We start from the raw sequence: 24,946 nt of genomic DNA, 5'->3' as shown, positions 1-24,946 counted from the left end.
CTGCATAACCAGGGAGCCTCTGTGAAGCAGCTGCAGAGCGACAGCAGAGAACATGTGGACTCTCCTCAACAGTTTGGTCTGTCTCCTCCTCCACTCCCACTTTTCCTTCACTGACAGCCGCCAGCTGAAGTTTGTTGTGGCCGTAAGTCCATGTTTTCCCACATTTTATTGTCGGGCACAAGCTCCTGTTTTGTGGAAAGAAGACCCATTCAGATTAGATTAGATTAGATACAAATGTATTGTCATTATACAGCACAAGTACAGTGCAACGAAAAGAGGTTTGGCATCCAACCAGAGTGCAAATGTAACAGTAAAGTGCAGTAGTGATATACAATGTACAGGTGATTCAACTGCGTATAACATATATAAATGAGTACTACTGGGTGTAGTGCTAATCAGATGTACAGAGTTGTAGTATTAATATGTACAGTGATACAGGTATAAAGACACTATGGTAGTAAGTTATACTGGCCAGCAGCATAACTAGTAAGAGTACGTAAGGGATGTACAGGAATAGATATAGTATCTACAGATGTGTAAAGGGATTATGTACAGGTATGTACAGACAGGAGGATAGATATATAAACGGTAAGAATTCAAGAAGGATGTTATAAAGTTATTGATACAGGAGTGTTGGTTGTAGAATGTGTGGAATAATATATCCATTCCCCAACTCATGTAAAGACACCCCCCTCCCCTCCCCTTTGTCCCCTATCCTATGTCCCCCCCCCCCCCACCCATTTGACCTATCAAATGGGTCCCCCTCCTCCCCCTTTTTCACTATAAAGGGGTCCTCCCGACAGCATTCGAGGTCTCTACCTGGGTCATTTTCAGCTGATCACCTGGGGCGAGGACCTCAGCCATTCTCTCTAACTACTATGTATATTTCTATCTGTCCAGTTAATAAATCTTGCTATTAACTGAACCTCGGTTGACTGAGAACATTCTTCAGGATATTCACTATATCCCACAAATGCCAGTATCTTAACTTCCATATGAGAGGCATCTCGGAAACACACAAGGTTATCATGCGGTTGTTTTGCTGTTTTAATTATGTTATTATTATTATTATATTATTTGCTCCGGGAGCATTATTACACTTAAACTATATTTGGCTAAATTCAATCAGCAAATCAACAAATATCTCTTCCAGACACCGCAGATATATTTTTATATAAACATTTTCATTTTTCACTTCAAACCTTTTCACACTGTAGTAAAAAAAATAAGATGGGGGAAAAAAACAACCTGTTAAGGTTTAGATTCACCCTGAAATACAGTAAAGAATGTATAGGCTTTCCCCTCTGAACTCAAGACAGTTCAATCTATAAGGAACATCTCTCTCCTAATGAAGAAACCTAGAACTCCATCGACAGTTAATTGGAGACTGACTGTGTGGACCCATACAGTGCTTTTAGTACATCCAAATTTGAGATGAGAGTTTCATCGTGGTAACGACAGCTAAGTTTCATCGTGGTAACGACAGCTAAGTTTCATCGTGGTAACGACAGCTACGTTTCATCGTGGTAATGACAGCTACGTTTCATCGTGGTAACGACAGCTAAGTTTCATCGTGGTAACGACAGCTACGTTTCATCGTGGTAACGACAGCTAAGTTTCATCGTGGTAACGACAGCTAAGTTTCATCGTGGTAACGACAGCTAAGTTTCATCGTGGTAACGACAGCTAAGTTTCATCGTGGTAACGACAGCTAAGGCCCCGTTTAGACGGAAACGCTAGCAGATGAATCCGCAAAAATATTTTTTCGGATGTGCCTTTCGTTTATACGGAAACAGTGTTTTTACGGGGTGAAATCGTAAAAAAGTGAGACCACCTTCCAGGGTGGAATTCCTAGAAACGCTAAACCTTTGCGCTCTCATCTAAACTGTCAAACCGCATAAAACGATGACGAAAGGGTTGTCAAGGCTCTCGTCGCGTGTACTGCTTACATCACAGGCATGCGCCAGTAGCCTAGAAGCGTAAATAAAGCATGTCTGATTCTATCCATGGCGATCACCTGAAGGCTACATTGGCAGTACTTTTAAATACACAAGAATCTGTCCCGCGGCGTGACTGGACCCACTGTCTGTGAGTGACTCTGCTTTGGTCCAATCACATTCCCCACCCACAGTCTGCGAATCAGAGGCAGAGTAGGGCGGGTCTTCACAGCACGTCATGTGACATATGCGCCAATCGTGTGACAGCGGGGCTCCGTTGTCTCGAGTTGTTACAGCCTCGTCTGCACGGAGAATTCCATCCCAAAACGCTCGTCTAAACGCAAAATTAAAAATGAAACCGTAAGACGACTTTTGCGGTTTCTGTTCAGACTCTCTCCGTCTAAACGTAGCCTAAGTTTCATCGTGGTAACGACAGCTAAGTTTCATTGTGGTAACGACAACTAAGTTTCATCGTGGTAACGACAGCTACGTTTCATCGTGGTAATGACAGCTACGTTTCATCGTGGTAACGACAGCTAAGTTTCATCGTGGTAACGACAGCTACGTTTCATCGTGGTAACGACAGCTAAGTTTCATCGTGGTAACGACAGCTAAGTTTCATCGTGGTAACGACAGCTAAGTTTCATCGTGGTAACGACAGCTAAGTTTCATCGTGGTAACGACAGCTAAGGCCCCGTTTAGACGGAAACGCTAGCAGATGAATCCGCAAAAATATTTTTTCGGATGTGCCTTTCGTTTATACGGAAACAGCGTTTTTACGGGGTGAAATCGTAAAAAAGTGAGACCACCTTCCAGGGTGGAATTCCTAGAAACGCTAAACCTTTGCGCTCTCATCTAAACTGTCAAACCGCATAAAACGATGACGAAAGGGTTGTCAAGGCTCTCGTCGCGTGTACTGCTTACATCACAGGCATGCGCCAGTAGCCTAGAAGCGTAAATAAAGCATGTCTGATTCTATCCATGGCGATCACCTGAAGGCTACATTGGCAGTACTTTTAAATACACAAGAATCTGTCCCGCGGCGTGACTGGACCCACTGTCTGTGAGTGACTCTGCTTTGGTCCAATCACATTCCCCACCCACAGTCTGCGAATCAGAGGCAGAGTAGGGCGGGTCTTCACAGCACGTCATGTGACATATGCGCCAATCGTGTGACAGCGGGGCTCCGTTGTCTCGAGTTGTTACAGCCTCGTCTGCACGGAGAATTCCATCCCAAAACGCTCGTCTAAACGCAAAATTAAAAATGAAACCGTAAGACGACTTTTGCGGTTTCTGTTCAGACTCTCTCCGTCTAAACGTAGCCTAAGTTTCATCGTGGTAACGACAGCTAAGTTTCATTGTGGTAACGACAACTAAGTTTCATCGTGGTAATGACAGCTAAGTTTCATCGTGGTAACGACAACTAAGTTTCATCGTGGTAACGGCAGCTAAGTTTCATTGTGGTAACGACAGCTAAGTTTCATCGTGGTAACGACAGCTAAGTTTCATCGTGGTAACGACAGCTAAGTTTCATCGTGGTAACGACAGCTAAGTTTCATTGTGGTAACGACAGCTAAGTTTCATCGTGGTAACGACAGCTAAGTTTCATCGTGGTAACGACAGCTAAGTTTCATCGTGGTAACGGCAGCTAAGTTTCATTGTGGTAACGACAGCTAAGTTTCATCGTGGTAACGACAGCTAAGTTTCATCGTAGTAACGGCAGCTAAGTTTCATCGTGGTAACGACAGCTAAGTTTCATTGTGGTAATGACAGCTACGTTTCATCGTGGTAACGACAGCTAAGTTTCATCGTGGTAACGACAGCTAAGTTTCATCGTGGTAATGACAGCTACGTTTCATCGTGGTAACGACAGCTAAGTTTCATTGTGGTAACGACAGCTAAGTTTCATCGTGGTAACGACAGCTAAGTTTCATCGTGGTAATGACAGCTACGTTTCATTGCGGCAATAACAGCTATGAACCAGAAAACGTGACCATAATTATGATGACAAAACCACCCTGTGAGCTCCTGCAGGGGCCACAAAGTTAGTGTTCCATTTCATTTGAATGGAAGCAGCTCTGGGATTCGTCTACATCATCAACACAGTCTTGGCTCTTTTGCATCTAGATTAACTCATTGGACGCCACCGCTTAAGTGCGCCAGAAGGCGGTAGAGCGCCACCTCTTTAATCAATGGGAGGAGTGGGAGATTTGCAAGTGCTTAAAATACATCTTAAAATTATGGCTATGGGTCTAATACACTCGTCGATTATCAGTGAGTTGCTTGCAGTCAACATGTATGAAATGGCTTGTTTTTTCATCTGTACATTTCCGTTTTATACCGTTTTGAATACGAGTATAGTTTTGGTGATTTCTAGTAATTCCAGAGAAAGACGCGATAATAGCCCTTTGGTGGAATACACAAAACACATTGTAATTTTTCGGCTGATTATCGAATCTTCCTAAAATCAACGCTAGATCATCATTATTGCCCTTCATCGTGCATGCATGCAATGTTGTTTAGACCGGCGCCCCCCCCCCCCCCCTCCTCCTCCTACCCAACGGAAAACAGCCACACATACACACACAGATACAGTGTCTATCGGGTAGAAATACACATCAGATCAACGATCAAATTTATATATAATGTTCTTACCTTGTATCTGATGTCCTGCGTTTATTGATCCAACGTTATATATCCAAAACACATAATCCACGCTGCTCAGAGTGTCCCCAGTCAATGTGTTATAGCGATACTGCATGCCCGAGAAGGAAAACCTGGACCGGACTTTTTCTTTTATGCACAGCCCCAGCCAGAGGGATTCCAATGATGTGCAATACCATCCGGGAGAAGATAGGCGGCGGTATTTGCCCTTTTGCGTGCTCAGAGCCCATTCCCAACGATAACATCAGGTTGGATGGATGATAATGAATGGATATCGCTAATAAAATAAATAACTATTAAAATCCGACTATACTCGGGTCTGGCGCTCAAGTGATGGCGAGTTAACCCGACTATCATCGGGTCTGGCGTCCAATGAGTTAAGGAGAGATTTGTGCTTGGGAGACAAGTCATGCTTCCAAGATCACGCCTGAGCGCTCCAAGATCATAGAACTAACATTATTCAACCATCAGAGGAATAACATTATTCAACCGTCTCTGTCTCAGCGTGGATTTCTCTCCAACATAAATGGCACACATCCGGTGGCATTAATAAAGCACAATCGATTTTACATAATCAAATATAATCGTGTGTGTGTGTGTGTGTGTATATATAACCAGCTGTCTGGTTTGACAGCATGTGACCTCAGCTGTTGTGACTCATGTCAGGTATTCCGGCATGGAGATCGATCGCCCATCGAGTCGTACCCTAGGGACCCGCATGGAGAGGAGGTGTGGGCACAAGGCTACGGACAACTGACTGAGGTAGCGCCCCCTGTTGGAAGAATATGAAATGCTCTAAAACAATACAGTACCGGTACATGTATGCAAAAATCAGTTATTAACACAATACATACATTTGAACGAAATTACATCAATTACATTGATAATGAAGTATTGTGTATTGTCTGTGCATTTCAGGATATATGATGTATGGTGGAAATATTTGTGAAGGTTATGATATTATGGGGCCCAGCAGAGCTATGAAAGACATTTCGAGAGGGCGGGGGCTCAAGCAAAAAAAGGGGGGGGTCACCAACACTATAGATATCCTTTCCCGCTTCAAGTGTGGACGATGGCTTCAAGTGTGGACGTTCTTTAGTTGCCCTAAAGAACGTTCTCCTGTTGCTTTTCACACCAGCGAGAGCTGATCCCAGTTTATTTTTCTTCCCATCTTTAGAAAAAGGTTAAATCTGGCTTTGTGCCTAAACCATGAATGAAATATATGAATGAAATATAACAAAAGAAACGTCTCTCTCGCCAGAGTGCTCTTTGAAGTGAAATGGGGGGGGGATTCTTCTATGTACTTTCTTTGACTTAACAAGAGTAAATGGGGACTAAGGCCTGTTCTCATGTCTGTTTTGGCTCAGCTTGGCATGAGACAGCAGTATGACCTGGGCAGGTTTCTGAGGCGGCGCTATGGATACTTTCTCAGTGAGGACTACGATAACAAAGAGGTGGGTTTTGTGTCATTGATGCGTTTGTGTGTGTTTGTGGCAGAGGTGTGTGTGGATGAGTCGGTGAAAGGGTGTTTTTTGTGTTTGTGCGTGTGTGTGTGTGTGCATGTGTGTTCAATATTTGTGTGCACGTGTGTACAGGTGTGTGTGTGTGTGCCTGCACCCCCCCCCCAACATGGCCAACACGTGTGGCCAACCACTGCCTGTAATGGCTGTAATGGCGTAGGTTAACGAGCATGACTCACGTTGATGATATCACTGCCGTGGCCCTGTATTATGATGTAACGTGCTGTGTGCTGATCTGGCCTGTGGGCCTCATGTCCACTAGACTGCATGCATGTTGGCTGGATCATGTGCTCTGAGGCTACAGTACAGCTACTGTACAGTGCAGCAGCTCTCCAGCATACTGCCATTAACACACATCATTTACCCCTGTCCTCCGTCTCTCGCTCGCTTCCGCTCTCTGTGTTTCTTTTCTTTTCACTCGCTCTCCCTACGCCACCCCCCCCCCCCCCCCCACACACACACACACACTCTGCCCGGTTTTTCTCTCCTCTCTCTCTCTCTCTCTCTCTCTCTCTCTCTCTCTCTCTCTCTCTCTCTCTCTCTCTCTCTCTCTCTCTCTCTCTCTCTCTCTCTCTACCCCCTGGTTTAAATTCTTTATTCTCACTCTCTCTCTACCCCCCCCCCCACTCCCCCCAGTCTCTCTCTCTACCCCCACTCTCCCAGGTTTCTCTCTCTCTCTCTTTGTTAAATAACACACAATTACCATGTATACAAAACCATGTTAACAAAATAACAACTTTCGTCAGTCTCAGTGATTCTGTCCGCAAAGTCTCCATCGACTTGTGCTGCACCCTCCCCCCCCCCCCCTGTCATGTCTTTGAATAGATTTTTTAAATAAATATCAAGAGAGAGAGTGTGTGTGTGTGTGTGTGTGTGTGTGTGTGTGTGTGTGTGTGTGTGTGTGTGTGTGTATGTGTGTGTGCATGTGCATACGATGTATGTGTGTGTGTATGAGTGCGTGTGTACATGTGCATGTGCGTGAATGTGTGTGTGTGTGCGTTTGCGTGTGCGTGTACACATATGTGTGTGTGCGTGCGTTTGCGTGTGAGTGAGTGTGTGTCTGTGTGTGAGTGTGTGCGTGTGAGTGAGTGTGTGTCTGTGTGTGAGTGTGTGAGTGAGTGTGTGTCTGTGTGTGAGTGTGTGCGTGTGAGTGAGTGTGTGTCTGTGTGTGAATATGTGTACGTACGTGTGTATGTGGTGGTGGTGGTGTTGTACCTTTCTGCATCACAGGAACATTCAGCCTTATCAGCGAGCCTCACTGCGTGGAAAAGCCCTGACACAGGATGACAGAGAGCTATAGACGGGCGAAGGCTGATGTCAGAAGAGATCACTGCGAGACGTATCTCTCTCTCTCCCCGCCTTCCCATCCATTTGGATCCCCTGTGCCTCCCCCACTCCTGATATTATGGGAATACCTTAGTTGACTCCTGGCGATGAATGTCATCGCCATGGTGATACATCATCCAGCGTAGCTGGATACATTGAGTTTCTTCTTATTTATTTATTTTCTTTAGAATAGTCTTCATACCGGGGCTGCCAAAAACCCTTCCCCCCCATGGAGGAGAGCCAAGGGCCGGGATGGAACACCGGCGGTGGGCCGCCGACCAAACAGAGTGACTGGACATTGATAATTCAATCTAACGGGAACCTGGAGGAATCTCTGTCCCTCTTTCTGTCCTGTTCCTTTTCGATTTTCCCCCCGAGGAACCGCTTCGTCCGATCGACTTCACACTTGGCGGGTGTTTTGCTGAGGACCCGAGAAAGTGCAGCGTGTCGAGCTGACGGAGTTGATTGGATGAGCGGTTCTGGAGAGAGATACAAGCAGCAGCAGTGCAGAGGCTGCCAAGCGTGCGGCCCCCGCTCAGAACGTGGACACTAGTGGATGTGAATGACAGAAACAACAGTGTCTTGGGTCTAATGTCTTGCGTTTGCACTCCCTAGGAGGCGAGTTTGTTCAAAATGCTCTTCTGAAATAGTTAAAGGTGCTGTAAGTGGTATCTTTTTGTTAAATAGCTCTACATTCATGGAGATGGCCGTCACTGATATGGCTGCTTTGCCAGTCCCTCCACTTTGCAGTAAAATAAATTATATAATTTTTTTTACTCATTTCAAGAAATCTTGCCAAGCCAAATTAGCTTACTGCACAGGGTTGATTATTTCACTTAATATTAGCTTAAAACCAGTTCTTATTTCTTACTTTTGTCAGACGATTTTTGCAGTGTTGAGTTCTCTCTCCTGATTGGATCAAGTGGGAACGAGTGTATTTTCTGTTTACTGACCAGTGACCAGACACTCAATATCAGTGATGATGGCTGCCGGAGTGTAGAACTATTATTTTAACAAAATAATTTACACTTACAGCACCTTTAAAATGCATCAAAATAGACCAAATAGAATATTTAAGATAAGATAAGGTATTGATCCCCTTGGGGAAATTCAGGCATCATAGCAGCATGGGGGAGGGGAGGTACAGGTAGAAGACATGATACAGGTCATATAATTATAGTACAGTTAGTTGAGAAGTAAAAATAAAAATAGAATAAGAAATAGATAATAGAATAAATAGAATTACTTACTTACGCCTTTTACCCCATTTGGGGCATAGGCCGTCAACAAGGGTTCTCCAAGCATCCCGATCCTGAGCCAACCTCTCCAGCTGTGGCCCCAGGTGTGTCCCATCTTCTTGGCATCATCTTCCAAGTCTCGGCGCCAGGTGTTTCGTGGTCGGCCTCTCTTTCTTTTCTCTTGGGGGTTCCACCTGAGAGATTGTCGTGTGATGCTCAGGGATGATTTACGGAGTCTATGGCCAATCCATCTCCAACGCCGTTGGAGAATATCTTTCTCTGCTGGCTGTTGTTGTGTTCGTTGCCACAGGTCTTTGTTGCTGATGGTGTTAGACCAGCGAATCTGGAGGATTCAGCGCAGACAGGTGTTTAGGAAAACTTGTAGTTTATTGGTTGTGGTGACAGTGGTCCTCCAGGTCTCTACCTCTTCCAACGCTTCTCCTTCCAGAATGATGGGTGATGTGTTGTCAGCATTGATTTTCATGACCTTGCTCTTCCCTCTGTGGATGTTAAGACCAAGCCGAGTACAGTTGTCTGCAATGGTACTGGTCTTTTCCTGCATAAATAGAATAAGAAATTAAAAAAATTCTGGAACCCATTGAAGGGCCAAAAATAATACGTTGGATGGCCGAATTTGGCCCACAGTGGTCCCTGCTTTGGAGAGCCCTGCTCTATACCTACTAATGCCATCCCTTCTGATGTCATCCCTTCTAATGTAATCCCTTCTGATGTCATCCCTTCTAATGTAATCCCTTCTGATGTCATCCCTTCTAATGTCATCCCTACTAATGTCATCCCTTCTAATGTCATCCCTTCTAATGTAATCCCTTCTGATGTCATCCCTTCTAATGTCATCCCTACTAATGTCATCCCTTCTGATGTAATCCCTTCTAATGTAATCCCTTCTGATGTCATCCCTTCTAATGTCATCCCTACTAATGTCATCCCTTCTGATGCCATCCCTTCTAATGTCATCCCTTCTAATGTCATCCCATCTAATGTCATCCCTTCTAATGTCATCCCTTCTGATGTCATCCCTTCTGATGCCATCCCTTCTAATGTAATCCCTTCTGATGTCATCCCTTCTAATGTCATCCCTTCTAATATCATCCATTCTGATATCATCCCTTCTAATGTCATCCTTACAAATGTCATCCCTTCTGATGTCATCCCTTCTAATATCATCCATTCTGATATCATCCCTTCTAATGTCATCCCTTATAATATCATCCCTTCTAATGTCATCCCTTCTGATGTCATCCCTTCTAATATCATCCATTCTGATATCATCCCTTCTAATGTCATCCCTTATAATATCATCCCTTCTAATGTCATCCCTTCTGATGTCATCCCTTCTAATATCATCCCTTCTAATATCATCCCTTCTGATGCCATCCCTTCTAATGTCATCCCTTCTAATATCATCCCTTCTAATGTCATCCCTTTTGATGTCATCCCTTCTAATGTCATCCCTTCTGATGTCATCCCTTATAATGCCATCCATACTAATGTCATCCCTTCTGATGTCATCCCTTCTAATGTCATCCCATCTAATGTCATCCCTTCTAATGTCATCCCTTCTGATGTCATCCCATCTAATGTAATCCCTTCTAATGTCATCCCTTCTGATGTCATCCCTTCTAATGTCATCCCTTCTGATGTCATCCCTTCTGATGTCATCCCTTCTGATGTCATCCCTTCTCATGTAATCCCTTCTGATGTCATCCCTTCTAATGTCATCCCATCTAATGTCATCCCTTCTGATGTCATCCCTTCTCATGTAATCCCTTCTAATGTCATCCCTTCTGATCTCATCCCTTCTGATGTCATCCCTTCTGATGCCATCCCTTCTAATGTCATCCCTTCTGATGTCAACCCTTCTGATGTCATCCCTTCTAATGTCATCCATTCTGATGTCATCCCTGTTGATGTCATCCCTTCTAATGTCATCCCTTCTAATGTCATCCCTACTAATGTCATCCCTTCTGATGTCATCCCTTCTAATGTCATCCATTCTGATGTCATCCCTGTTGATGTCATCCCTTCTGATGTCATCCCTTCTAATGTCATCCCTACTAATGTCATCCCTTCTGATGGCATCCCTTCTAATGTCATCCCTTCTAATATCATCCCTTCTGATGTCATCCCTTCTGATGTCAACCCTTCTGATGTCATCCCTTCTAATGTCATCCATTCTGATGTCATCCCTGTTGATGTCATCCCTTCTAATGTCATCCCTTCTAATGTCATCCCTTCTGATGTCATCCCTTCTAATATCATCCCTTCTAATGTCATCCATACTAATATCATCCCTTCTAATGTCATCCATACTAATGTCATCCCTTCTGATGTCATCCCTTCTAATATAATCCCTTCTCATGTCATCCCTTCTGATGTCATCCCTTCTAATGTCATCCCTTCTGATGTCATCCTCTCTGATGTCATCCCTTCTGATGTCATCCTCTCTGATGTCATCCCTTCTGATGTCATCCTCTCTGATGTCATCCCCTCCTCTAACACCCTCCTCGCCCCAGCTGTACGTGCGGAGCACCGACTACGACCGGACCCTCATGAGTGCGCAGGCCTGCCTGGCTGGGATGTTCCCGCCGACCCGACGCCCGGCTCCCATCGTGCCCCAGTTACCGTGGCGACCCATTCCGGTGCACACCGTCCCGAGGGCCGAGGATAAGGTGGGGGGGGGCCACCGGAACTCACCGCAACCTTTACTTGGCCGTGGACATGGTTTGCCGAAGGCCTTGTGGGACTTGCTGGCTTATTTGAGAAGTGCAGTAGACACTAGACAGGCCTAACTGTGTTAAAAAGAGAAGTGCAGTAGACAGGCCTAACTGTGTTAAAAAGAGAAGTGCAGTAGACAGGCCTAACTGTGTTAAAAAGAGAAGTGCAGTAGACACTAGACAGGCCTAACTGTGTTAAAGTGCAGTAGACAGGCCTAACTGTGTTAAAGTGCAGTAGACAGGCCTAACTGTGTTAAAGTGCAGTAGACAGGCCTAACTGTGTTAAAGTGCAGTAGACAGGCCTAACTGTGTTAAAGTGCAGTAGACAGGCCTAACTGTGTTAAAGTGCAGTAGACAGGCCTAACTGTGTTAAAGTGCAGTAGACAGGCCTAACTGTGTTAAAGTGCAGTAGACAGGCCTAACTGTGTTAAAGTGCAGTAGACAGGCCTAACTGTGTTAAAAAGAGAAGTGCAGTAGACAGGCCTAACTGTGTTAAAGTGCAGTAGACAGGCCTAACTGTGTTAAAAGAGAAGTGCAGTAGACAGGCCTAACTGTGTTAAAAAGAGAAGTGCAGTAGACAGGCCTAACTGTGTTAAAAAGAGAAGTGCAGTAGACAGGCCTAACTGTGTTAAAAAGAGAAGTGCAGTAGACATGCCTAACTGTGTTAAAAAGAGAAGTGCAGTAGACAGGCTAACTGTGTTAAAAAGAGAAGTGCAGTAGACAGGCCTAACTGTGTTAAAAAGAGAAGTGCAGTAGACAGGCCTAACTGTGTTAAAAAGAGAAGTGCAGTAGACAGGCCTAACTGTGTTAAAGTGCAGTAGACAGGCCTAACTGTGTTAAAGTGCAGTAGACAGGCCTAACTGTGTTAAAGTGTAGTAGACAGGCCTAACTGTGTTAAAAAGAGAAGTGCAGTAGACAGGCCTAACTGTGTTAAAGTGCAGTAGACAGGCCTAACTGTGTTAAAGTGCAGTAGACAGGCCTAACTGTGTTAAAGTGCAGTAGACAGGCCTAACTGTGTTAAAAAGAGAAGTGCAGTAGACAGGCCTAACTGTGTTAAAGTGTAGTAGACAGGCCTAACTGTGTTAAAGTGCAGTAGACAGGCCTAACTGTGTTAAAGTGCAGTAGACAGGCCTAACTGTGTTAAAGTGCAGTAGACAGGCCTAACTGTGTTAAAGTGTAGTAGACAGGCCTAACTGTGTTAAAAAGAGAAGTGCAGTAGACAGGCCTAACTGTGTTAAAGTGCAGTAGACAGGCCTAACTGTGTTAAAAAGAGAAGTGCAGTAGACAGGCCTAACTGTGTTAAAAAGAGAAGTGCAGTAGACAGGCCTAACTGTGTTAAAGTGCAGTAGACAGGCCTAACTGTGTTAAAAAGAGAAGTGCAGTAGACAGGCCTAACTGTGTTAAAGTGCAGTAGACAGGCCTAACTGTGTTAAAAAGAGAAGTGCAGTAGACAGGCCTAACTGTGTTAAAGTGCAGTAGACAGGCCTAACTGTGTTAAAAAGAGAAGTGCAGTAGACAGGCCTAACTGTGTTAAAGTGCAGTAGACAGGCCTAACTGTGTTAAAAAGAGAAGTGCAGTAGACAGGCATAACTGTGTTAAAAAGAGAAGTGCAGTAGACAGGCCTAACTGTGTTAAAAAGAGAAGTGCAGTAGACAGGCCTAACTATGTTAAAGTGCAGTAGACAGGCCTAACTGTGTTAAAAAACAAGATTTTCAGTTGCTCTGAAGGTACATTATTGATGTTTTTCTTTTGTTTTTCTTTTTGTAAAGTTGATCTGTTGTTTTGGATTCTCTAAAGCTGCTGAAGTCCCCAGGATGTCCCCGGTTCAGGGAACTGCTGACACAGTCGCTGGACAGACAGCCCTACCAGAGGTTCATCGGGGCCCACAGGGTGAGAGGGGACGTGGGGAGACGAGAGAGACCACTGTGATACACTCTCCCTGAGTCCTGTTCCTTCCTATCCCCACCTCGACAACTTGACTAATGCTCCATTTAGTGGCCATTTAAAAAAGAAAAAAATGCATTCTGGTTCACATCAGTCAAGGTGGGGAGGTGTATTCTGTTCAGGACTAGTTTGTGTTGTATTTTCGACATTAAAATATATGGAATTGGCAGTTATTGGGAAGTTGTTGGTGATAATAATAATAATAATAATTATTATTATTATTATTATTATTATTATTATTATTATTATTATTATTATTATTATTATTATTATTATTATTATTATTATTATTATTATTATTATTATTATTATTATTATTATTATTATTATTATTATTATTATTATTATTATTATTATTATTATTATTATTATTATTATTAATAATAATAATAATAATAATAATAATAATAATAATAATAATAATAATAATAATAATAATAATAATAATAATAATAATAATAATAATAATAATAATAAACAATCGAATCCAGTAAATAGCATCTTTTTTGTGTGTTGCGCAAAGCAAAAGAAGAGCTTAATTTTGACATCCGGATTGAGAATACGTGACGGAGGACGGCAAAAGTTGAAAACATTTCAACTCCTACCGCAGTGCCTTCTGCTCTCGCCGACGCTGTTGGTGCTGACAGATTTTTTTCCCATCATCTCTCATTGAAAAATAATAATATCCAGCTTGCCGTCTTCTGTATATATACAATCTACATGTAAACGAGGCATAACCTTTTTTCTTTACTCCGAATTCATCAAAACCAGATGACACAAGTCCTTTATCTGTAAAGGCCCTGCAATCAATCCACAGAAACCCTGTCTGTATCTGTGTGGCATTGTATTATTTTAAAAGTGTACCCCCCTTTCTTTCCTCTATACCTGCTCTTATCTACTCCCCCCTATGTATGCATTGGTACACAGAATAATAGGCCTAGATTTAGGGGGGGGGGGGGGTGCAGGGAACACACCCCTCCTCAATATTGAGAAGAGATCAATTTGTCCACCAAAAAAAATATATATATACAGAATGCCTGAGAGCCTTACTGCATTATATTCCATTATATTTGTGTCAGCGGGTACCTGAATGATGTCTTTTCCTTTACATAAATAAAGAAATGTCCACCATAAATCGATGCAGAAAAGGCACAAATTGGTGCATAAAAGTGCACCAGAATGCAGGAGATGAGCTCATGGTGTCCTGGGGGAGGACCCCCAGACCAGACCCCTCACTTAAAGTGTCCCCCCCAATGTTGAAACCAAACCTATGCCCTTGCAAAGAATTAATAATGATGAAGTATGTCAATAAGAGGAGTGGTGGGGTGGGGGGGGCGATTTAAATTCTTCAAGGCTATCACTGCCAAAATTATCAGCAGTTAGAATGCCCTTGTTAGTTCTTGCTGGAGACACCATGTCCTCCTAAGTGATGGCTCCAGCGCCTCCGAAAAAGCTGCAATTTCTCTCACATTCCCGGAGATGCTAATTAACGGCAGGATTGAATTAGATTGAGAATTACAATGAAAAGGTTTTAATTAAAGCGAGTCCCATCGTGCTGCCTATTAAGATGGTGCCTGACGTCAGCCACAAGAGGCCTCCCGTGTTGAATCTACCGCCCTCTGCTGGAGATGAGGAGCAAGGAAGTGAAACGCAGGGAGCAATGGTTTGATTGTTTGATTGATTGATTGATTGATTGATTGATTGATTGATTGATTGATTGATTGATTGATTGATTGAAAACTTTATTAACAGATTGCAGAATGGGTACAATACAGTACAGCTCAATACACACAATTGTTAAGGGGATGCAGACCAGAGAAAGACTTTCGTCTTGTTTACATCAGGGTCCCCCATTTTCAATTCATCATAACATATATGACATACATGACATACAGGTAGACAGTACTGTTGCATCTAGACATTTATGACATACCAGATCTACAAATATACGGTACTGTTTATGTGTACAAAAGGAGTCTAAAAAGAGAGTATATACATTTGAGGGGGAAGGAACTGTACATTGGAGGAGGTTGGGTAGGTGGGGTGGGCGGGGTTGGGTAGGCGGGGTGGGGGAAACTGTACATTGGAGGGGGTTGTGTTTAGACATTTACAGGGGCCAGTTTCGAATTGCAGTCTCCCGTAGGTGATCTTTGAGAGTGGTTTTGAAAGTGGGTAGTGATTCACATTCCTTTACAGCTGTGGGTAGGGCGTTCCACATTGATGTGGCATAATTGCTAAACGTGTTTAGTCCCTTGTTTGAGCCGAATCTGGGTTTCACATGATTTGTGGAGCTCCCTCTCGTTTTTTGGTTGTGGTATTCACTGACCTTTGGGAAGTATTTTGACATGTATATGGGTACCTTAGTGGTGTAGTAGTGTATCTTGTAGACCAGGCCCATTGCAAGTTGCTGTACTCTGTCGTCTATTATTATAATTTTTTTTTATCCTCTTTTTCTCCGCCTGATTTTCTATGCTTTTCTCCCAATCCCAATTTAGTCGTTATGCCAATTCCCCCCCTCCCCTACCTGGTTGTTGTGCGCATGTTCCTCCTACTGGTCGGTACAAGGGAACCCTGAAGTCTACCACATGCTTCCTCCGACACATGCGGAGACAGCCAGCGGCTCTCTTTTCACTTGGCAGCGAGGACTCTCATTGGTGAAGTGTAACGCATGGGAGTTCACGCTGCCTTCACCACTTCCTGCTTTTCGCTGAGCAGGCGCCCAGTTGCTGTCCACAGCGCCAGATTCCCACCCACGACTTCCCTCCCGCTAACTCAGCCAAACGAGTTAGTATGACGATCGGCCCAAGCCGCAGGCAATGATGACTCCGGGAGTCGAGACCACAGCCTCTTGCATTGGTGACGAGCGCAATCTCTGCTACGCCACCTGACCGCCCTGTCGTCTATTCTAAGCCATCCTAGGTTAATAATTGTTAGACTAGAAGTCTTTATTTGTCATGCAGTTTTAACACACACACGCGAGATGGGAGACCCACAGGAACACACACACACATGCACTGAGTCGCAGATGAAATGTCTCTCTGCACTTTTCCCATCCCGTTGACCTTCCCCCCCATGGGCAGCCGGGAGCAGATAGGGCGTCAACGTGAGCCGCGCCCCGGGGACCAATCCAAGTGCTCCTGTCCGTCTTTGTCAAGGACGCCACAGTGTTAGCGATCTGTTGTGCATGTTTTTCCATTGGGTTTATCTTATCTGGGGGGGGGGGACCCTTGCGAGCACGGGGAGAACATGCAAACTCCACACAGAAAGGCCTGGGAGATACCCCACCTGAGTACCTGGCATCATGGAAACCTGGTCCCCAAGCGGGAATCGAACCCTGGACCTTCTTGCTGTGAGGCGACAGTGTTAACCACTACACCACCGTGCCGTCAAAGTGGGCAGGGGTGAGGTGGGTTCTAGGAGTAAGGTCAAGCCTGTAGTCTGACCAGTTTGTTTTGTGATGTTTGTAATTTAGTTTTTAGCGCCTTTGAGGTGCTTTGGTACCATGAGGTGCAAGCATAGTCGTAGTACCCTAAGGGTACTACCCTTGAATGAGTGCTCCTGCCAGAGTTTGCAGGGTATTCTTGTTTACCAGAGAGGAGATCCCGTACAAGAATCTAGTTCGTTGGTTGACTTTTTTTTATTACATTGGTTGCCATTTTGTCACAGGAAAGATTTGCCTCTAGGATGGAACCCAGGTATGTAATTTCATCTTTCCTTGTGACAATAATGTCACCCACTGTAACTGAGAAGCCGTCGGCCTTGCTGAGTTTATTTGAACCGAAGAGAATGGACTCTGTTTTACCCGGGTGTAATGATAGTTTGTTATCAGCGAGCCAGGTGCAGATTCTGCCTAGTTCCGAGCTGAGGGTTTTTTCAACCTGTAACTTGTTCCTGTCAGAGACCAGCAGGGCTGAGTCGTCCGCAAACAGGAACAAGTTGCAGTCACAAGCTGACGACATGTCATTTGCATAAATTCTGGTGCCCCCAGAAAAGTCGGCCTTCGGTTTTGCCTGACCCACGGGCCCTGAAGAAAGAAACTGTACAACAACCACGGCGCCGTCCAGTGTATAGTTATCTTCACATATAAATAGAAACCTTAATTCATTTGCAGATGACGGAGCCTTCGCTCTCAATTACTTTCATCTGTTGATGCAGATGAGATGACCTTGGTGCGACCGAAAGTTTTTCTATACTCGAATTGTAAAGCAGATCCACCTTCGACTTCGAGGTGATTGGAGTGAAAGTGAATAGGAACCTGGGCCCTCATTCATCAACGTGTATTACGCACAGATATGTGCTTAAGCTGTGCGTACGATCATTTCTAAGCAAAGAGTGGGATTCATCAATTTCAACTTGAACTTGACTTAGTGCTTATATTTACGCACAGCTCGGAGCACACTTAGCTGACGCCCAGTGGTAGAATATATTATTACAACAAGGAAATGAGCTTCTGTGCATTAGTTTCAACACTGGCATGTTCTGTATGAACCGTAATTCATTATTGTTCATTGTAAAATAGCAACAGTAGTGTAATTATGGTCAAAACCCTATAAATAGCATTTGGAATAATAGATCTTTCTCTCAGAATGAATGCAGCATGGTTTATATAGCGTTATCGGAATTAACTCCGCGTAGCTCAACTCGTTATTATTTTGCGCACAGACCGCAGAAACACGGGAACGGTTTGATTATATTTAAAAGGCTTTACGTTAAACGAAACAAGTGGAATTTCGAAGCTGTAAGCAGAATACAAGTCATATGAACACCCACGATATAGTGTTCTTCCCCCTTTTTACTGTATAAGAAAGAATAAAAAAATGCATTGCAATGACACCAGGGTGTATGTGTATTACAAAACCCTTGCAATAATGTGTCTTAAATGAATGAAAAGCATACAGAGCATATCGTGTGGGTGATATGACTTGTATTATGCTTACAGGATTCCACGTATTTAGTTTTACAATGTCAAAGCCTTTTAATGTAAATCAAAACGTTCCCGTATTTCTGCAATCTATGTGCAAAATAATAACGAGTTGAGTTCTAACAAAGAACATATTACATGCTGGTATGCTGATAGAGTAAACTATTATATGAATATGATATGATATAAGGTATACACTGGTCCGTCGCATACACTGGTATGCGCAAGTTACTGTTGCATAATGTAGGCTATGGCTGCTATTATATGTAATCCATATAGGCTACCTAATAGTATATGATTTTTAGAGGCATCTATTTTGTTGTCGGTAATACCGACAATAAAATAGATGCCTCTAAAAATCATATAGCCAATCGAACACAACTAATAAAGGCATTCATATTACAGCACGGTTATAATGACACACAACCAACGCCAAACAGTGGTCAACGAACGGTCTTTATTAGTATTTTGAGCTGTCCAGGCAGAATTGCAGCAATGGTCTTAGGGAGCCGTTGATATCTGACATCACCGTTTACAAGTCCGCCTTTTATTTATCCCATAACACGCGTTGTGTCTTCTTGGTTCGACAGCAGTGAACAATCTCCGTGAAGTTTCTCAGAGTTCCGCTCGGGTCAGTCCATTATTTCACATCCCATGGGGGGTGTTTCCTCACTTTCATGACCATATATGGATAATCATGCACGAGCATTGACGGTAGAACAAAGTGGTATTCATCAACACGGAGGAGCATAGGACCTGTGTACGCACGGTTGATGAATCCCGATTTTTCTGTGCGTGCACTGATTCTACATTCTGTGCTTACGTGTGGAATTGGAACATATTCTACGTCCACGTTGATGAATGAGGGCCCTGGCCTTGCCATAAAGAATAATCGCCCTCCGTTGTTGCTGTTATGAATTATAATCTCTGAGAGTTATACATATATATTTAATTATAATATAATGTTATATATTATTACATTATATAATTATAATGCCGGGAGAAATAACGTTTCCTGAAAAATTATGAAAAAAGTTGTTTTGTTCACCTTGCAGAATTTCATCCAGAAGCTCGCCAACCACACCGGCTACCCCGTGTCCAAGATGGTTGGCAGGAGAATATGGAGAGTCTACGACACTCTAACCTGTCAGGTGCGTCGGCTACTTCACCGTAAACGATTCACACACACAAAGAGTAAGAACTTAAAGCTGCACCGTGTAATTTTGGGGGAAAACTATTTTTTTCTTTTTTTTTGTACAATTTATCTCTACAATAAGCAGCTATCTACACATGCTTGAAATGTGTTTCTAATCTCGACTCAAATCCCCAAAACTAAGCGAACCAATATTTTGCACATACAGATCCAGCACTGAAAAATCGTACCTCTGCTGCTCCTCCACCACTCCAGGGGCCAAACTGATTTTGTGACTCCTATTGTTCTGGACCGGGCCAGATTTCACACCTCCACTGCCTCCCACAGTGTATCAGGCTGGCGAGACTTTTTCATCTTAAAGGGGAACTATCTTATAAATGGCCTTTTTGAGTGTTTAGCATTGTTTCCTAGCTATGTGAACTTGTATTAATATGATCTATGTCTAAAAATTCTCATATTGGCGCATTCTTCCAATTCTCCTCTCACAATATTCACCCTCACTGAACTGAGTCATTTGAAAATGTGCGCGATATGTGATGTCAGAAAGACACCGCTGCATGTTAATGTTGAGATACAAGAACAGCTGCACACAGCCCCTGCACCCCAGTCCACATTAGCTCAAAACGGCTCGAGATCTTGAGGTAGAAAAATGCTGTTTTTGAGGACTTGATTAGAAATACAAAACAATGAATAAAAAAAATATATATATTACAGAGGTGTTCCATAGACTCACAGGAATTGTGTAAAAGTGCCCAAATAGTGAAAGAAATAGTAAAATAGTTCCTCTTTAAACTTTAATTCGTCCCAAACGCCACAGCTCCATCCGATTCCTTCGCTTTTTTCACTGTTTACTTATCATGCATTGCAACACTAATATATGAGCAGTACCCCGAGTGAGACTGCCCCGAACCCACTTATTAAAAATTATCTTGGGGGTCTGAGGGCAGGAGCCCCCGACCCCCTCCCTGGGAGAGCACTTAATTTAAGTACCCTCCCTTTGTTCACTTTGGGAGCCAGCCACCAGCCCCCGAAATAAAAATATAACACCTGAGTGCTAGTTCTAAAGTGGCAGAGGAGCAGCAGAAGGGCAGCAGAAGGGTGCTCCTTTGTATGGTGATGGTGGAGGGAGGGTAGGAACATCACAGCCATAAGCAGATACATTCCAATTGCAAACAGTGCTCCTCCAGGGATCCATTTCATTTTCTTGTGACACTTGAATATGTCTAATATAATACAGTATCTAGATTATGTGTGTATATTGAGTTGTATGTTCACAGATGCTTCAGTCAATACTGTGCACTGCAGTGATGTACACACCAACTGTATATGAGGGAATGTGAGAAGGAGAGAGAGACAGAGATCTGCTGTCTGTTGCAGTATAAGCGTGAAGGGGGAGGCAAATCGTCTTTGCACATATGACACATGAATACCACAACAACACATTGAAGTGGTACAGTAATTAAGGCATTATGGGATAGAGGTGGATTCAGGGCCAGGTTGAATACGCCCCTTCACACATGCAAAATGAGCATCTGTTACTTTCAGACAAAGTGCTAAAAATAGCCGGGTGCTAATATTAGAAAAGATGAAATGCAGCCATTTAGCCTCCTCTGTTGTTACTCGTGTGGACGAGTGTCGTCGTTTAATTTAACACATGTTGTTACTGTTTCCCGTCAGAGGATCCACAACCTCACGCTCCCGCGCTGGGCAGACCAGCAGGTCCTGGACACCTTGAAGAGAATAGCGTCCTTCGAGGTCATGTACAGTATCCTCAGCCACAAGAGGAAGGAGAAGGCCAGGCTCTCGGGTGGTGAGAATTCAAACGAGGAGGCAGATCACTCCGAGCGCTGCTATATTAAACACACTATGTCGGCAGAGTGTTGAGCCTGTGTTGATGTGATGCTGGGACTGTTGACCGCGGCTTTGTTTACCACTGGGGTGGAGGTTACGTGGCTTAGCGCCTAAGATCCTTCAGAAGCCGTTGAGACCGGGGATGAAGACCTTCAGTCCTCTTAGACCTTTGGGGGGCTCTTACGTTTCTTACCTTGAATCAGATCTCTGCACCCGCGGGGTACAGTTGTTTCAACACTTTGCTGTTGGGTTGAAATGATGTTTGGTCAAAGTCAAGGTCAGATTTATTTATATAGCACATTTAAACACAACCGTTGTTGACCAAAGGGCTGCACAATACAAAGTACAAAAGTAATGTAAATACAATACTAATAACAATACAACACAAGATGCACAATTTACACAGAAATAGTACTGCAAACATTACTACACATATACAATTCACAGTTATAATAGATAGAAGCACGGATGTACGGCTCGACCTGAAGGAAAAGCCAGTGAGGAGAGGTGAGTCTTCACTAACAAAGACTTAAACATCGCTAGGGTTGGGGCAGATCTAATATGTAAAGGTAAACTGTTCCACAGCTTGGGGGTGGCAATTGACATGATGATTGACATTTCGAGGGGCCCTCTCATTGGCTGACTGACCTCCCTACGACTAATCAAACAACTAAGAGGGCCTTGAGTAAATAACTCCACTACTAATGGTATTATGGCACTGGCAGTCATATTGAGATTTATTTATTATTATTGTTATTATTATTTATTTTTTTATCCACCTTTTCTCCTATTTTTTCAAATTTTCTCCCATCCCAATTCCATTGTGCCAATTCTCCCCTCCCCGGCCTTGAACGTTGCTCGCATATGCCCCCCACTGGCCGGTTGTAGGGAGGATAGAAGCCTTGCATCACGTGTCCCCTCCGATACACGAGGAGGCAGCCTGTCACATCTTTTCACCTGCCAGCGCGGACTCTCATTGGCGAGGAGTAACGTGTGGGAGGCTCACACTACCCCCGCCATTTCCTGTCTCTGCTGTGCAGGCGTCCCCCAACCGACCTGTAGGAGTCGCTGTCCACAACGTCCAGATTACCACCCATCGACTTCCACCCGCTAACTCTGCCAATTGAGTTAGTATTGACGGCTGGCCCCAAGCCGGAGGCAACGCCGACAGCCGGAGTCGAACCCGGTGTCTCTTGCGTTGGTTATTATTATTTGTAAATATATCTTTGTGTGTTTCTTACCTGTTGTGATGTTGTGATCAGGGGCTTATCTGCGTCGGCGCCAGTGTGAATTGTATTTACAGCATTGAAACAGTCTTTGTTTACTAGGAGTACTGCTGAATGCCATCCTGAGGAATTTCACCAGGGCCACAGAGCCGGGGAGCACGCTCAAATTCATCATGTACTCAGCTGTAAGTTCAGTGTCTGTGTTCAGTGTTTGAAGCACACGCAGTAATGCACACACGCTCATTATGCAAGCCGCTTTTTCACATAATGTGCCTCCTCCACTTGTACATTACACAGCCGTAAACATTTGTACGTAAACGTAAACAGCTATTATTCTATTCGATCTGACATGTTTGCCTCTGCGTTTCAGCATGACTCAACACTCATCACTCTCCATGCGGCTCTGGATGTGTACAATGGCCACCTTCCTCCTTATGCTGCCTGCCAACTCTTTGAGTTCTACCAGGAGGATGATGGGTAATGTAGTCTTTCTGGCACTCTTGCTTCCTACCACCTTTTCCTTTCCCTCATTTAAGATACATGTTTTTCTATTAAAGATACGTGTTAAATAGCTACATTCTGACAGCCATCACTGATATACAGTAGTGTGTTTGGTCAGTATGGGTCTCCCAGTCTTTCCACTCTGCAGTAAACAGAAATTACATTTTCTGGAATCCCGTTCCCACTTCATCCAGGACGAGAGAGAACCTATTTTTACTTTGCCAAATTAGCTTCAATTAAATGAAAACCTGGCAGCGTGTGCAATTAAGTGCAACACAAAGCTGCTCATGCAACACGCTGCAGAAATGTGTCATCTCGTTGTGCTTATCCCCGTGATAATTCCCGCAGATCCTATTCTCTGGAGTTGTTTTTCCGTAATGACTCCTGGCGTGACCCCTACCCGACCCCTTTGCCAGGGTGCGACGGGTTGAATCCGTGCCCTTTGACCTTATTCACGGATCTGGTGAAGGATGCCTTGCCGAAGGACTGGGAGGCTGAGTGCGGGATCAAGCCCAGGTGGTCCAAATCAGGTAGGGAACTTGGCACGTTTTTTTCCTTGACTCGATTTCCAGGCATCATTTGGCATACCGGCTTCTGTGAGGCATGTCTACCTATCACGTACAGTTACTGTGTACTTGTAGCTATCACGTACAGTTACTGTGTACTTGTAGCTATCAAGTAGTTATTGTGTACTTGTACCTAGTACCTACCACGTATGGTTACTGTGTACTTGTAACTATCAAGTAGTTATTGTGTACTTGTACCTAGTACCTACCACGTATGGTTACTGTGTACTTGTAGCTATCAAGTAGTTATTGTGTACTTGTACCTATCTAGTACAGTTACTCATTGACTGATTCACCGACATCTAAGAAGGGAGATCCCCCCTTGAACGGCCCTTCTTGAAGGTGTCTCTCCTCCACATTGCCTGTGGTGCATTTTTTCCTACTGCTAGGTTTTAGTGAGTTTTTCCTTACCTTCACATGGGGTATGTCTGGGAGTGTTGCATTTATTTTTAAATGTTTGGACTTTATGGTGTTTTTGTTTTGTTCTTGATTTATTGTGATATTTCTTCTTGCCTTTTTTTTAAAGAAAACGTGTCCGGCCCATGGGGACATTAACGTGTGTTGTCGGGCCTTACAAATAAATTTGATTTGTAATTTGATTTGATTGAGGTGGTCGAAATCAGGTAGGGAACTTGGCCAAAAATCTGTGAGGCGTGTCTACGTCTATCACGTCATGCAAATAAGTTAAAACTAAATCTTAACTATTCAAAAAGAAAAAGAGGACTACCAAAAGTACTTTGAAAAAAGAAGTTCAACTACATTTTGAACTACAACGCAGAAAACCATCACAGTCTGAGTCTGGGATCTCTTATAGTTACACTGAGAAACAATTAAAGTAAGTGATCTGTTTGATTCAGTGACCAGGGCAGGCGACACCTCTCAACCCTGTGAGGCCCTCGCCTGCAAAATTACAACACCACTTTTAGTTTTTAGCTATTTAAAAAAAAGTCTGTAAATGTTATAATTTTTTTAATTTCTAAGCACATTTACATAGTCAATGGGTCCTGTTGTTCAGCCTCACAATGCTATTGGATAGTAAATGTGTTTATAGGTCCCGCCCTCTGAAGTTGCTAATGCCTTTTTAATTTGGGCCTCACAGGGTTTTAAATGAGAGGACAGGGAGCAGGACAATATTTAATCTTCCTATAATTGAATAATTTAAACTTAAACTGTTGATGAGGTCACCGGAGAGGGCCAGTTTTCAACTCCAGGCTATTTTCCCACAGGGATCATAACGACTCTTGCAGTAGCCGTCGGCCTCCTGGCGGTGGCGTTGTTGGTCAGCATAGGAGCGGCCGTCTACAGAAGGAGGTCTCACTATTCCAGGGAGGTCTAGTGCAGCGGACTGTTGGGACACGTGCCTG

General features: G+C 43.7%; 1 protein-coding gene across 1 annotated transcript; it reads left to right on the top strand.

Annotated features, from left to right (window-relative positions):
- The first annotated feature begins 6 nt into the window (after positions 1–6).
- LOC311235801 (testicular acid phosphatase homolog) lies at positions 7–24,946 on the top strand. The gene is made up of 11 exons (XM_084323293.1): positions 7–142; positions 5,268–5,363; positions 5,969–6,055; positions 11,220–11,375; positions 13,218–13,310; positions 19,341–19,436; positions 21,116–21,248; positions 22,618–22,700; positions 22,886–22,992; positions 23,365–23,546; positions 24,809–24,946. The coding sequence occupies exons 1-11, from the start codon at positions 53–55 to the stop codon at positions 24,916–24,918; spliced, it is 1,233 nt and encodes a 410-aa protein (XP_084179419.1). The 5' UTR covers positions 7–52; the 3' UTR covers positions 24,919–24,946.

This window comes from Notolepis coatsorum (assembly GCF_963971535.1).
Source record: "Notolepis coatsorum genome assembly, chromosome: 10".
Lineage (NCBI taxonomy): Eukaryota > Metazoa > Chordata > Actinopteri > Aulopiformes > Paralepididae > Notolepis > Notolepis coatsorum.
The sequence above is the reverse complement of the archived record's forward strand: the minus strand, read 5'-3'. Positions and strand labels throughout refer to the sequence as shown.

Excerpts from the sequence above, each read along its gene's own strand:
- LOC311235801 (XM_084323293.1), top strand. The coding sequence starts at position 53 with ATGTGGACTCTCCTCAACAGTTTGGTCTGTCTCCTCCTCCACTCCCAC. Across the intron at positions 11,376-13,217 it reads TCCCGAGGGCCGAGGATAAG|CTGCTGAAGTCCCCAGGATG; the intron begins GTGGGGGGGGGC and ends GATTCTCTAAAG. Across the intron at positions 23,547-24,808 it reads GCCCAGGTGGTCCAAATCAG|GGATCATAACGACTCTTGCA; the intron begins GTAGGGAACTTG and ends ATTTTCCCACAG.